Below are 15,012 nucleotides of genomic sequence, written 5' to 3'. Positions count from 1 at the left end.
TATTCATCATCCCTTTGGGGAAACAGTGATTTTTATATTCATATTAGAGTTTTTCAGAGTTCTTGTGTTTAAAAAGTCACTGTTTTGTACAGAGTTCTTGCATTGCTTAGGATTCATTCCAAGTGAAAATCTATATCTGTGTAGGAGGGACTGTAAAAGCTTAGGCTTTGCTTGTGTTTAAAAGTGATGGGTTAAGAGATGGGATGAAGCAAGAGCTGCCAGCAAGGAAAAAGAAAAGAAGCTCTCATGATCCTGAGAGAAGATGAGATGGCATTAAGAATGTCCTTGACAAAAAACAAAAACAACAACAACAACAACAACAACAAACCCTAAAAACAGAGGCCATTTCATTCAAAAAATATATCTGTAGGAATATACCTAATGTATCTATGTTACGTGCAGCTGTATTGAAACATTGCTAATCAGTGCTCCTGGACTACTGAAGCCAAGCCATGAGACAACTAATCAGAGAATGAGCTGGGATATGTGACTCAGTCCTTCACAATAGGAATGTCATAATACCTCCAAACAGTATGTTTACTTTGTGCAAGTGTGACCAAAGTAAACTGAATATTAAAAAAAAAAATACAGTTCTTCCAGTAATTTAAGACTTTATCTCTTCTTCAGTCTATCAGCCTATACATTTACACGTATGGTCTACATACATATGCAGAAAACAGGATCTTCTGGAAAATAAGTCTCTTTGACCAACAGTCAAACTCTACCTTCCTCTGAAAATGAAGATGTAATTGCTGTATTTAGTTGTAATGAAGAATTTAAAATTCTTCAGATTTCTTAAATGTACTAATTATCCATGCAGCTAACAGCAAAAATTTAATTTGGTCTAGGAAACCAAACAGAATTTTTGTATGTCGGGYGTCAGTCTTATAGACTGTGACTAACTGTGACTGGAAGGTATTTATACTTAACTTTAGCCAGAAAAATATGAACAGCAAGCAGTTGTACAAAGTGTTCTGCTTATGAATGGCTTGCAGGCAGAAAAAGTGCTAAATCAATGAGCAAATTATTTATTATTATTATTATTATTATTTCATGTAGTACTGTATATTACCAGATAAAGTGAGCTACTTGGGGCCAAATCCTCAGCCACTATAAATCAATATTACTGAGAATTCAACAGAACCATGTCAGATTATTTCTACACAGGTTGGGGTCCACTATGTTGGTTTGCCTTTGCAGGATTTACCTGATCTCAAAAGGATATGCAGTTACAACTTTAGATATAACACAGACAGAGCAAGGAGTCACTTGGTATTTCTATGCAAATAGCTTTCTGAGGTTTCGTATGTGTATTTCAATGCGAATTACTTAGTAATTACATATACCAATTGTCACATCAACTTTTAATTATTGTCTTTTTCAACAGAAAATCAAAAATCTGGCAAACTATTTGCTTGCTGTAATGCTCATCTCTTCTTTGGCATCTGTTTTTAAAAGATCTTTTCCGTAAAGTCCCACTATATTAACCGTCTAGTAAATGTCTTTGCAGGAAAATGTGTCATTATATATTTTTAATGTGATCTCTTTTCAGTGTTTTTAAGACTTGTCTGACTCATTTCGCTTAACTTTAGCCTCTTAAAGTTAGGCGCTAAATTGAAGATAACTGTCTAGGCTCACTCCTTGATCAGTAGAAACAGAAAAGATGGATCACATCTATCTCAAACACCTACTTCAGAGATMGAATCACGGTTTAGAGATGCCCAGCTCTTTCCACAGGTAATAGAAAGAGCAACAACTAGCTCAGAATAGAGACCTAACTTTAAGGTGGTTGAAGATGGATGGGATGAATCTTATCCATTATTTTTGCATTGTTTGATTAGCTGTTTCTTTATATAAACATTTTGGAATAGTATCCTCTTTATGGTGAAAAGAGGGGCTGATAAAAAAATAATGGGATAGAAAATCTCTATATATGCATGTTTGATTTATGTTTAAAATACTTCATGGAGTCACAGGTACAACATTTCATTTTACTACACAGCTATAGTAATGAAAGACTTCTTTTACTGCACATATTCAAAGATTACTTTGTGAATCTTTGTTCTGAATCTCTTCCACCCTAATAAAAGTCTGTGACCTTTAAATTAATTCTGTATTTTAACATGGCTTCAAGCTCTGATTCTGAAAGCTGCTTTACAAGGATATAAGGTTATACCTACATCAAATGGCTTGCAGAAACAGGATCTAAATTCTGATATCTGAATTTACAGTTATTAGTAAGTCAGACATTTTATAGAAGAAGATGGAAACAGCTTAGAGGCTGAAAGCTGCAGTTTCTGGATAGCTGGATTTAAATAACAGTTGTTTACATTCAATTAATGTTCTCTACTGTGGTTATAGCTCATATTTAGCAATATCACTTCAGCATTATATTGTATATTCCCATATATTTAATTCTTTCCAAAGGACATGTGTTCCATCACAATGTGGAATTCATATTAGTGCCGCTAGTAGTTTTTAAACAATTTCAATGAATACATCTTGTAACTAGTAATATTGTCATTTCTGGGAACTGTTGCTGTTCTTATGAAAATAAAACAAAACACAAAGACAGAAAGAGGGTATCTACGCTACAAAATGAGATTTGCCATTTGAAAAGCACATCTTCTTCTTTGTGGAGGGAAATGAACATTCTCATTGTCAGGCTGGCTTGCAGGAATGCTAATTACACTGATGTTGTAATCCCACTGATTTCCACTGTAGATCAGCCAGGAAAATGCAGGCTTTCAGTGTAACTGTATCTTGTCTTTCCAGTTCTACTTGCAAGAGAAAGTATTTTTTTCAAATATTTTTTCAAACTTTTTGGAACAAACAAATTTTCAGATGTCATGAACTGCCTTTAAATTAGCACTAGTTAGTTAACACACACACACACACACACACACACACACACACACACAAGATACCGTCATCTGGTTCCTGTGACCAATTCAGAGAATCAGTTCAGATCTTCAAAACAGTCAGAAATTGGGGTTGGTCCAAATCCAGATATTTCACCTCTACTGATAAGATTTAACAAAAGTTATAAAAGAAATCAATGAAAATTCCTGTGAAATTAGCAGCTGTGAAATTAGCATTCCCACCAGCCAGCATGACTGTGAGAATGTGCATTTCCACCAGCTGGGTTACTCCAGTACAGAGGCAGAATATACGCTTTTCAAGTGGTGAACCTCATTTTACAGCATTAGTATGTATATTCTTTGTCTTGCTCTTCTTTCCTGGGAGTGCTGACAGCTCCTGGAAATAGTGGTATTACCAGTTTAAGACATATTCATCTATTCTGTTTTCAAAATTTTTAGTTCTTCTAGTACTAATATTGCCTTGTGACAGAAACAAGCATGTCCTCCAAAATGAGCTTAGTGAAAAGGAGGGGATATACTACAGTATAATGCATTTGCCACGGAAGTAAGTTCTTTAAATCTGGTACATTTTTTTCCAGTCCACAACACCCCTACCCTTCCCCCCTCCCCCAATATTGTAGTAAAGGCAGATCAAAGTAATATAAAACCAAGGAACTCGAAAGGGGAAGCTGTCTGTAGCCATCTGAAATCAAGCTGAACTTCACAAAATATGGTGCCTGATTAGCAAATTTCCTAACATAACTGGAAAGCTGCTGAGTTTTCTTTTCTTATATTCTTTAAAGAAATATTTCTAGCAATACATGAGGAAGGGAGAGGTGCATGGATTGTACAGTATTCAGTAGAAAATAAGAAGGGTTATTTKGAAATCCATTTGGGTCCCTCATTTTGTTTTTACATGCCTAAATAAGTGATTGGTTGTGCTCTGTGCTATAACCATTTACAATGGCTGGAAGTACAGGATATAACTAATAGATCCACAACCATGCARATCTCCTCCACCTGCAGGGGCCCAAGTCTATAGCCACAAAAAACTTGTGCTTAGTAAATAGAACTTGGTACCACATACTTGTTCATGTCCTATGTGTAACTATGATCACATGTCAATTACTTTGTAGTACAACTTGAAAGCCCCTATGAATTTAACTCCTATGATAAGTATGTGGTTTAATTCTTGTGTAAAGTATTTCAGTGTTACTCCATAATTTCCTTTTTATTCGGATTAATTTTAGCACTGTTTTAATGGCTCTGAGTTATATAAAAATGTTTAATGTTGCTATTCAAATTTGGCAAAAGTGTTATTTTTCATGGTTCCAACTTGAAATGTAAAAATCATTTTTTCGCAGATTAATACATTTCTATGTGAGAGGTCAGCAAGGTAGTTTGAAAAACTCTCCTAACGCCTTACTGCAATATAATTTAATCTTTTATTTAAAAAAAGTCATAATTGCTGCTTGAAAATACAGTAAAATTAAGGTAATGCTTATCAGTGAACTATTGAATGCTGTAACTTTAGTAAGGGTATAAACTCAGAGGAAGCATTTTGTGTTAGGCAGTTGCATGGCATGTCTGTCCTTTCTCAAATCAGTATAGAACGATAGTAGTTTTCTGCTGTCACTGCAGATTGGCCATATGGTAGTTCATTGTCAAGGTTCGGCTAACCATTTTCAGGATTCTGAACTCGTTCCTGGCATTCAGGAGTTGTGCCTCTGTTCTCCCAGTATCCGGCACGGCTAGGACAGCCATGTTCTTCAAGCTTTGCACTATGCTGTGTGTTTGGTGTAATAAATAGTGGCTATTTGGCATCTCTAGCTAGAAAACAGAATACTGAATGGAGACAAGGGATATGTTTTCAGATACACTAAAGGCTATTGCAAAAAGAGTACACTGTTGTCCCTCTTGGTAGAATAAGGACAAGAAATAGTAAAACAGAACAAGGAAGATTCAGGTTAGACTTTATTCAGACACTGAATGGGGTTGTTGAATGTTCACTACTGGAGCTTTTGAAAAAGGCATTTAGCAAACATTTATCAGGAATAGCATGGATGTAATTGGCATGTCTTGGGTTAAAGAAACTTTTCCAGATAATTGGAAGTCCTATTTTTCAATGACAAGGATCCATAAACAGTGCACTTCATACCAGAGGTGCTCTTTCCAGGCCAGTTCCATTAAAAGCATTGTGAACATGCCTAAGAATGTTAATAGCATTAATGTTACTGAGTTCAGCACAGAACATAGCAGAAACATTCACTTCATGGATCATGAATGCTAGAAGAAATGATTTTTCTGATTACAGTTTTGAAGATACGAGATTTTATACACATCCTTCTTTTTGAGCATAAGAATAGCTATGCTTGGTCAAATGAAAGTTGACTGCCTGTGACAGTGATCTGAAGTGAATGCTTAGTGAATGAGTGTAAGAAAAGGACTAGCATTAAGTGACAATTTTCCCACTGTTTTTCCAGCTTCTAGCCCTCATCAGTTTAGGGACTTCCTAGATCAGTTCTATCTTCCTTTAATTTTGTTAATTCCCATTGGATAGATTCCTCTTTAAGCATGCTGTATGTTGCAGTTCCCCAGGCATTAATTCCTGTGCTTTGCGTAGGGAATATCCTTTCTATGCAAAGAACAGAAAGCAGAAATCGCGAAATGAGAACTAAGCAGATCAGTCCATGAATAACAACGTTCCGTTTCAGACACAACACCATATAAAAAGGACCTAATCTGGTTTCACTGAGCTGCCATCTCCACATGCTCCTGTCCTGTGCTGGAAGCGTCAGCTTGTCAAAGCTATCTCAGTGTAGGAAATACCCCTGACTGTCCATCAGAGGATTCTCACAGGAAGGAAAGCTCTGTCTCCCAGCCACCTCTCTACAAAATCACTTTACGTACTCTTTACAAAGAAGAAAATTAGAAACACTAATTTTATCATTAGTGTTTCATGGTTTTGAAAAAACACTCTACAGAAACCTTCATATTTTGTGTGTACCTTCATATGTTGAATATGGATGGATCTTTAATAGCAGATCGCTAAGCGATGGTCCATACCCATCTAACTAGCTCCTATAAAAACAAATTCACTGTTATCAGAAGAGGGGTATCCTTGAGAGAACAAACTGGGCAAGGATGTGTGGGTGGCTGGGAGAATAAGATGAAGAAATAGGCTGACGTCTAGCTTGCATGGTGGGAAACTGATGCATGTATCATCATTAATTACTTCAATATCAGAGGTCACTTGTAATGCCATTGTCAGGGTTTATGTTCAGCACAAATACCACGCTATGCTAGGCGCAGCCAGAGTAATCTCATTCCACAAAATGAGGTGCTTGGAGAAAGACAAGAGTACAGATGTCTAAAGCAGATTTGTTTTCTGCATGCCTTCAATTTTGCATCTGTTTGTTTTGATGACGTTACCTGGAGACAAACCAACAGAAGAAATGAAAGCTATATATTCATGCTGCAGAATCAGACATGCTTCATCATCAATAACAAGAAATCTTTTTCTTCTGTTTGCAGAGGCATAATCCTCACATTTACAGGCAATGTTTAAACCATTTGGAGGTTTTGCTTAATTTGTGGATTGAAATAAAGTATAGAAGTCCACATTAAACACACTTGAGTAACATGTTTACCCAGTGCTTTCTGCTTATTATTATCTCCCATTACGGTAATTCTTTTTTTTCTTAAAATAGTTTGTCCTTCCCCTACTAATAGTGAGAATCAGTGACATATTTTGCTCTTCTATTTTACATCTGAAGAGTTATCTGTGTAAACCAGACTAAGGTCTTTTTCTAATTGTCATCTTCTGTTTCCTTTTGCATAAATATTTTTGTTCTGCTGGAGGCATTTATTGTTGGAAGAGCCAAGGGTCCCCATAACCTTGGTCTAGGAGCGAAATCTGGAATACCAATCATTTATTTTGTGGTAAAAACTGATATGTTGCATTTCAGATATCATTATATTTGAGACTGTAAAAGAAACCTTCAAGGCAGTTTTATCACTGTGCCATCTTCAACTGAATTGGTGGGGGTTCTTAGGAGAAATGAAAAGATAAATTAATCTTTAACTTTTCAGGTATTGGTGTTAACTTTTACCATCCTTCACTGGATCCATTCAGAGTCATGTAGCTTATTGGTTCATCCTTATATTTGTGTCATCTTCATGGACAGTGAAGTGGGTGTTCTGAGCATTGGTTTATGTTTAATGAGAGTAAGAGGAGCATCAGTAGTGCTTCATTTCGAGTACACCAGTTGTCAGTGTAGGATTAAAAAAATACTGCTTGAGTTAGTATTTTGCTATTTAATGACATAAAAAGTAACAGCTCTAGGTGACAAAATCTTCCTCATGAATCTATAGCATGAACCTGTCATGCAAATTGTTGCTATTTTATTTTTTTTTACTTTCTTGCATCAAGTTACCTGTCATATCCCAGTGTGTCAGCATTAACTAATAAAAATGGTTGTCTATTAATGACTGACATTGACCAGCCTGAATTGTACAGCGTCACTGCAGTGATACTATTATTCTCTTGGAGACTCCAGCTTCCCGATTTGTCATGATTTTTGTTAAATGAACTGTGGATTTAATAGAAATAGAGGTATAACAGCAGTAAAATATAATACAGCTTATACCTGCTTTGCAAAAATATGCATCTCCTATTTAAAAAAAAAAAAGTTATTTAACAGATTTTTTTTTATTATTTAATGGATAAAGAATCTCCAAAAGCACCAGCATCTTGTTTTCTCCATTGTTAGCAGTCAATGGCATATCCTAGCCTGTAAGAACTAAAAGGAATAATCGCTACTTTAACTTGAAGAAAAGCATTTTTGTGTCTCCAATTGAAGATCTTACACAGCAACTAGTGTGTTGCCAGTGCTTCACAGATAAAAATATGTTTGATAGAACCAAAGGCTGCAAGTTTTCAGGCAAAGTAAAGTTCTCGGGAATTTAGAGAGTAATAGCCCCATTATAGCTTTTGTAAGGAGAAAGCATTTCCCACAATCTATTGGAGCACTTGGAAGAAGTTAATGAACACATGGATAAAGAAATTCCATTTGCTATGCTGTATTTAAATTTCCCCCCAAATTTTCAACAATTTGCTTTCAGCTGATGAAAGAAAATAAACTGGAAAGTTTTCTTGTAGAATAATGTCTGGTTAAAAATGAAGAGAAAAAGGATGGATAGAATGGTCAGTTTTAACAACAGAAGGAGCTTGCTTGTAAAGTTCTAGCAAAACCTGTGCTGAACTCCTGACTGTTCAATATCCTAGAAGAGTAAGGTAGCAAAATGTTCTGATAATTCAGGAAATTTACTTAGCATTATTAAAATGGACCGAAGAATTTTAGAAAGATCTCAAAATACTGATTGACTTGGCTATAAGATGGTAGGTTAAATTCAGTGTTGTCAAACTCAAGGTAACACTACTCAAGAAAACAACCTTAATTATGCATGCACAGGTATCTCAGGTATGTCTCAGGAAGAGATAGCTTTCGGTAGGCTTCTTCAAGGCCCAGCTGCCAGACCTATGCCCAGGAAATTGCTGAACTGGCCAGCACTGCTATGGTCAAAGGACTAGGATTATATTATAAATTCTGTGGTTTAGAGCTGCAAGCATAATGCTTAATCTAAATTTCCCATCTCATGAGAATGATCTGCCCTTCAGGGCAGTGAATAAAGATGGTCCTCTAAAGTCAGATCTTAATAGTGCATACACATATATTATGTTGTAAACCTAGTRTTGCTTAGAAATGGCTATCCAGTCTCACATTTTCTGTGCATCTCATTTTGTTTTGGTTAGAATGAACACCAAAGTAGAAAGTATTGCTAATGTATTGTTTTTAATTCTTGTAAGTGGTAAATTTGGGGGTTAAATCAAATTGAGAAGTGACAACTTGACAAGGCTAGAACTGCAATTAAAATAAGCTTGTACAATGAAGTACCTATTCCCTAAAGGTAGAAATTTGCTTTGGATTTTAGGACTAATCCTCCTAAAGCTAAGGAAGGCAAACACTTCTGACTATATATGGTCATAACTGACAGAGCATAGTAAGTGCTGTACTTGGCAATTTAACCACCTTAATTTTGAAAGGAAAATTGCCGTCTCATGTAAGAAGTTCACACATATTTCAAATATGGTTTAACACATATTCAGCATGAAAACAAACATGGCTTCAAATCAAAACTGTTCTCTATGCACCTTAAACAGAGGCTGATAAGCARAAATCTACACATCCATTTCTCTTCTAGATCTGCCAAAGCTGGGACATTTATAGGAGGTTGAGGGTCTCAGCATCAAATATATATTCTGCTTTTGAAAAATATCTGCTAAAGCCAAACACACTTATTGTGGAACCCTGTCAGAACTGGTACCGGTGCGTGCTGGGGCCCTGTGCTCATGCACACCTCTTTCTCCAAAGGTCACAGAGTCATGCTAGCAAGCAGGCAGGTGTCCTCCTCCCTATGCCTTTCACCCTGAGGGGACAGAATATAACTGTCTGCTTCACATCTTCATTAAAATAACTGCAGTGTTGGGTGGGTCTCTGTACCTCCTATTTAAGCTCCTCTTAAAGGACTGTCTTCCATTTTCTTGCATGTCTAATTTTAGATATTTCTCATCCATATTCATCAACTGTTAGGGGTGGCTAATTACATTGTAAGCTGGAATCAGTCCTGGAGTACACGTGTTGCATATACATATAGGCAAACATGCTTGTGCCTTCTTTTAAATTATGAAATGACAAAGATATTTTAATAAGTAAACATGAGAAATTTTTGAAAATATACATTTTCCTTTGAAAATACAGAATTTTCCCCCCATCTTGGAAGCATGTATGGCCATTTTTTAACCAAAAGGATTTATTCTGATTTGCTGAAAAGATTTCAGAAGCAGGGCTAAGATTTGAATAGGTCTTTCAATGTTTAAGTAACACTTGATAACACTGTGAAAAATAACACTTTTCCAACAGATGTGGGATTTTTTTTTGAATCCGTCCTGTATTGTATCTGCCTACACTAGTGACAAAGACTTTATTTTCTACTGGCATTACTGCGCATCTGGGACAGCTGTGAGAGAGCGAGCTGCATTTTGTTCCATCTTGTGCAGCATCAACAGAATATTACCAAAGTAATGATTACGACAGCTTTATTGTTGGGTGATATGTGTCACAAAAAGCAGAACTGGATCTTTAAATTTAGCTGAGCTTAAAGGACTGTTAAAAGTATGGATGAAATCATAGTGTGGTGGAAGTTGGTCATAATTTCAATAGGCCAAGATTTCATTTAGCATCTTCCTAAATGTAAACCAGTTTTCTCAACTGAGAAATAATATATTTGGAACTCCACCAGTATGGGGGTTTTAGTTGCAGTTTTCAGAGCATGCACATATGCTTGTTCATGGCCCCATAATCAGCTTAGATCTGTTTTTTATTTGTCTCACATACCAGTGGCACACAATAGCCAGCGATTATATTGCTAGTGACTCCCAACACTGTCTCCCTGCCTCAGCTTCTGTTGAAAGGAGCAAATTGCACTGGTCAGTTTTTCTTCTCTGTACATTTTAATTAATGAAGAATTGAATTATATGTGACTTTATGACCATATGGTGTAAGGATTTCATAGCAGTACCGTTTCAGAGTTTATTCTTTGGTAGTGCTAAAGTTGAAAGCACTGCCAGGCTTCTGAGAAAACCTTAAAAGTAACCAAATGTCTGCTCCATTCTATTGTGTTTAAAATTGCTAAAGTGCAGTTGACTTCAAAATAGAATATCTTCTGAACAACTGAGCAGATCAACTGGTACAGTAATTCCTGTAGTAAGTTTCTCTTCATATCCTGCATCTGAATTGATTAGAGAAAGAGAACAAGTTGTATTTACTTGAAAGTGGTTGAGGGGGTTTAATAGTAGGTAGCCTGCCAATCATTTGTATATCATGAATTTTCAAAATTCTTCCTATTTGGATTACTCACAGTAATTGTATAGTATTGTTCCTGTACCCTAACTGAGTGGCTTTGGAAATCAATATATACAAAAATATCTTGACTTTACAAAAGGTTACATCTAACTATTTCAAATGAAAAAATTAGTGATCAACATCATTCATAAAATTATGAACAGTTAAACATTATGGTTAAGTATACACTTCATGCTTTGCTGATTAGATATGTAAGACCTTTATTTTTAATGTAACTGAACAGTATCATGTTTCTAATTTCATATTTCTAAAGATGAATGCAGTAACAATTTATAGTGTATTGGCTAAGGGGCTGATCGTTATGGCACAAGCAGCAATATGAAAATTTGCTTTTAGCAACTACTTCAATACTGGAATATGAGAATCATTTTCTTAATGTTTGTATCCATAAAACTCAAACTCACAACTCTCCAGAGAAAGCAAACTAAAAGAAGTTACAAGTTTAATCTATTTCCTTGATTTTTCTAATGGGAATAGTTATTTACAAGCAATATTTTTGTAGTATTTACTTATTTCTACAAATAAAAAAATGCTACTCAGATGTTTTAAATCTCTTCTAATAACATATTTGGCACATGATCTTTTGGATTTATTTATATGCTGTTTATAGGTAAGTCACTAGTGATTCAGAAGAATTGATAATTTTAGTTATATTCATTTCTTTTCTTGTTTTCCTTCATAGGATGCTCTGGCCCTCTAGGAATAGAAGGAGGAATTGTGTCAAACCAACAAATTACTGCGTCATCCACTCATCGAGCTCTTTTTGGACTCCAGAAATGGTATCCATACTATGCACGACTTAATAAGAAGGGTCTTGTAAATGCTTGGACTGCTGCAGAAAATGACAGATGGCCATGGATTCAGGTAACAGATGGAGCTGAGGAGAGAAAAAAATCTCCTTGATTTAATTGTCACTTAAGAAACTGATGAAGACAAGTGGTAAACTAATAGCTAGATTCTTATTCACTCTCATAAGTGTAGCCGAGACTAAARTGGACTATTTAGTTTCACAACAGTAATAATTTCAACTTTATAAAAACACAGATCTTTTTATTTGAAAAATGTATGCGTATGTTCCATTGTAACTCTAAGAATCTCTCCTGCAGAAGCTGATTTATAGAATCTTTTCAGGAAGCTTTTTTCACAGGTTTCATTTGCTCATTAGGTCCTTAGTAGCATTTAGAAGCAGTATCTCTTGTTGGACGTACTTTGACACACTCCTGCAGCCTTCTTTGAGGCATAACTCTAGTCTGCTTTAATATGTTTCTTGCCATACCGTGGCCTGTAGAAATAGTTTATCCTCTCTTCTTAGCTGCTCAGGACACACATACACTTTAAGCAGTGTGTGCATCACTCTGGAAGTAACAGTAACTTTTTTATTTAAGGCTGAAATAGTTGTTAGTTCAACCATGTCTGTGGGGCTAAAAATGCTTTTTTTTTTCTTTCATTCCTGCTCAAAAGATGTTATCTGTAGGTTCAAATGGCAGTGTCCCCTTTGTGGACTGGATTTCTCCAGGCCTGGCAAATGTCTTCAGAAAAAGTCATGAAGCAATGGAATATGAAGTTCTGTGGCTGTATTTTAATGAAGATAATAATCAACTAGTAATTTCTGCAGCTCTTTACTCTTATGCTGTTTTCTTTTTATGATGTGTGGATTGGTCTAAGCTTTAGCATGTTCAGTGGTTAGTTAACACAGGTGAAGATATATACTCATGGGAAAGACTTGTGTACTAATCGATATGGTCAGTATGTGAAGAGGGTGCTTCCCTCCAAGTGAGCACAGCACAGCAATAGCAAAAGCCAGTACAGTGAGGGCTGCTGCTCCTTCGGGTTGAGCTGGAGGCCATGGCACGGTCCAGTCTCCTTCCCTCATGGGCCTTGCCTCTGGCCACAGTAGCAGCCAGCTTCCTTTGAAGGGAAGCTGCCGTACAGAACGGCAATTCTGCACAACCCACTAATACTGCAGCACCAGCTCAGGTGGGCTTGATAAGTATCGTTTCCTTCACTCACTCAGACAAAACTGGTGTCTAGTCTACCAGCACTGAGTAGGTTGAACTACAAGGTCTTTATGTTCCTCAGTTGCATCAGACACACTTCTTGCTGTTAGCCTTGTGTAAATAACATAATTTCTATTCATGTTTCAGTCTTCCTACTGACTATCAGTTATGATTTTTCTAAACAGTTCCCAAATGCTATGGAAAAATGTGTACAGGATTGCCTGTTCATTTTTCTTGTTTAGAAAGAAGGCGCAAAGCACTGTTTGATAAAGTTTTCTAAAGCTAATATGGTGAAAATATTGGCTTTTGTCAGTTTTGAAAAATGTAGCCTGTGCTACTGTTTGTTATTCACTGCAGAGTGAACACACAAAGGCCCTTCAATGTATCTTAAGTCAGTTTTCTTCCATGAAGACTAGATGGGTTAGGAAGTTTATAAAATTTATACCTTGAAAAAGAGCTGGAATGAATAATGTTAAGGGACTTGACCGGAATTATTTTCTCAGGAGTAGAAAGCTAATGTAACTTTAAAGGATAATGAAAAGCATTAGTGTTTCGGTAGCTTTTTGGGCTGCTTTAGAGTGTGGGTTTTATTAAAAAATTTGAAGAAAAAAATCAGAAGTGTTTACCATTGGCCCCCTAGGCATATCTTCACTAGAAGATGAACTGGAGGGAGACTGTTAATGGTTGATTGCTTCCCTGCGAAGACACATACCCATCATCAAAGTAGCTGTCAGATGACTGTGCATATTTCTACCCAGACCAGAGTTATGTTTGCCTTGGACTTTGCTCCCAGGGAAGTCATCCCTTTGATCTTCTCTGGAAAGAATGTTGGACCAGCGGAGAAAATGTTTCTAAACATCTCAGCTGAAGGCATCAGGTTTGAAAAATTAGTTCTTTTGGGAGTTAATCTAGGTAGTGCCAATCCTAATTTTGATAGTTATGAGATATAAGGACTTTCTAGAAGCTAACTAAGTGACATGATTAATGCATACAAAGCACCTAGTATTGTCTTCTTTTTCCTTCTCATTCTTCTTTAAAAATAAGTTCATAGTTTACACAAAACTTGCTGAGTACTTTTTGGAGTTCAAAGGGAGGAAAACACTCTTTGTTACTTAAAAACAAAAGTTTAAATCTTGAGAAGACTTTTTATTTCCCCCTTTTCTGAAGACTTTTTGCCTTGAAACAGCTGGGGCCAGAAAATCAAAATTTGACGGGGAGATGTTACTTGTAGAGAAGTGCTTTTGAGTGTTCTGCAGAAACCCTGTTATGATTTGGTAGGGATAGAGATCTTCACAAACGCACGCTTTATGCACTGCCTAGTAGTTCTCTACATCAGAGCACTATCTTATTCTTTAAGCACACAATACACATGAAGAGACAGATACTGCCTGACCCTTATATGAGTGAATAGTTTCTGTTGAGAGAAGAAGAGCAGCAGAAATCCCGTATCTTATTTTTGCACAGCTTCTATAAAGTCCAGGGAGATACTCCTTAAACATTTGTGGAAGGTTACAAAAAGTCAGCATACTCTGATTCTATATTAGGTTTCTGGTTAGCTTCCTTCTGGTCTGGTGGAAGAAATGCTCCTTCTGAAAGGCTACTCTTAGTTTTACTTTCTTTATYGCATTACCACCTTCTTCCCAGATACAGATGCTTACCCTGCAGTTGGCATTTTCGTGGGAATCAGGACCGTTGACAAAGGCAGAGGGGAGTCTGAGGGCCATACAGTTAAGTGATTTCAGTCACTTCTAATACGAAGGGTTTGTGTATGGGACCTCTTCTATGCTGGTCTGACTGATGAAGCAACTGGACCAGAAGATGGCTTCTGAAAAAATGGTAATTGTTTGACAGAGTTTAAGTGGAATGTTATGAAACCAGAAACTCCATTTTTATGAAATGTAAATTAACATTTAGTGCAGTGAACCCAAATCAGTAGCCTGTTATTCTATTGTAGTTTCTAATGCTAGATAAATTCTAAAGGAAGCTGTTCTATAATCGTCAAAGTCCCCCAAAGTATAGTTATGTACATGCCTGTAGCTATTTTTGCCTTGTTCCATCATTATCAATTTTCTTTGTCATTTAATTTCTTTATTTATATGCAGCTTGGCAAATGAAAGGTTTGAGTGCTTTGCTTATAACTCCCTTGTAATGAGTGCAAGGTTTTTTCTC

General features: G+C 36.3%; 1 protein-coding gene across 1 annotated transcript in view; it reads left to right on the top strand.

Moving 5' to 3' along the window:
* Positions 1-15,012, top strand: part of EDIL3 (EGF like repeats and discoidin domains 3) — a gene marked incomplete at its 3' end in the record, with an annotated part of 142,708 nt that overhangs the window by 105,287 nt on the left and 22,409 nt on the right. The window contains exon 7 of the mRNA XM_026085800.1: positions 11,529-11,710. Coding sequence (XP_025941585.1) covers positions 11,529-11,710 — 182 coding nt within the window. The remainder of the gene's footprint in view (positions 1-11,528; positions 11,711-15,012) is intronic.

Source organism: Apteryx rowi, unplaced genomic scaffold (genome assembly GCF_003343035.1).
Source record: "Apteryx rowi isolate R43461 unplaced genomic scaffold, aptRow1 scaffold_675, whole genome shotgun sequence".
Taxonomy (NCBI): Eukaryota; Metazoa; Chordata; class Aves; order Apterygiformes; family Apterygidae; genus Apteryx; species Apteryx rowi.
Note: the sequence above shows the minus strand (reverse complement) of the source record. Positions and strands in the feature narration are given on the sequence as shown.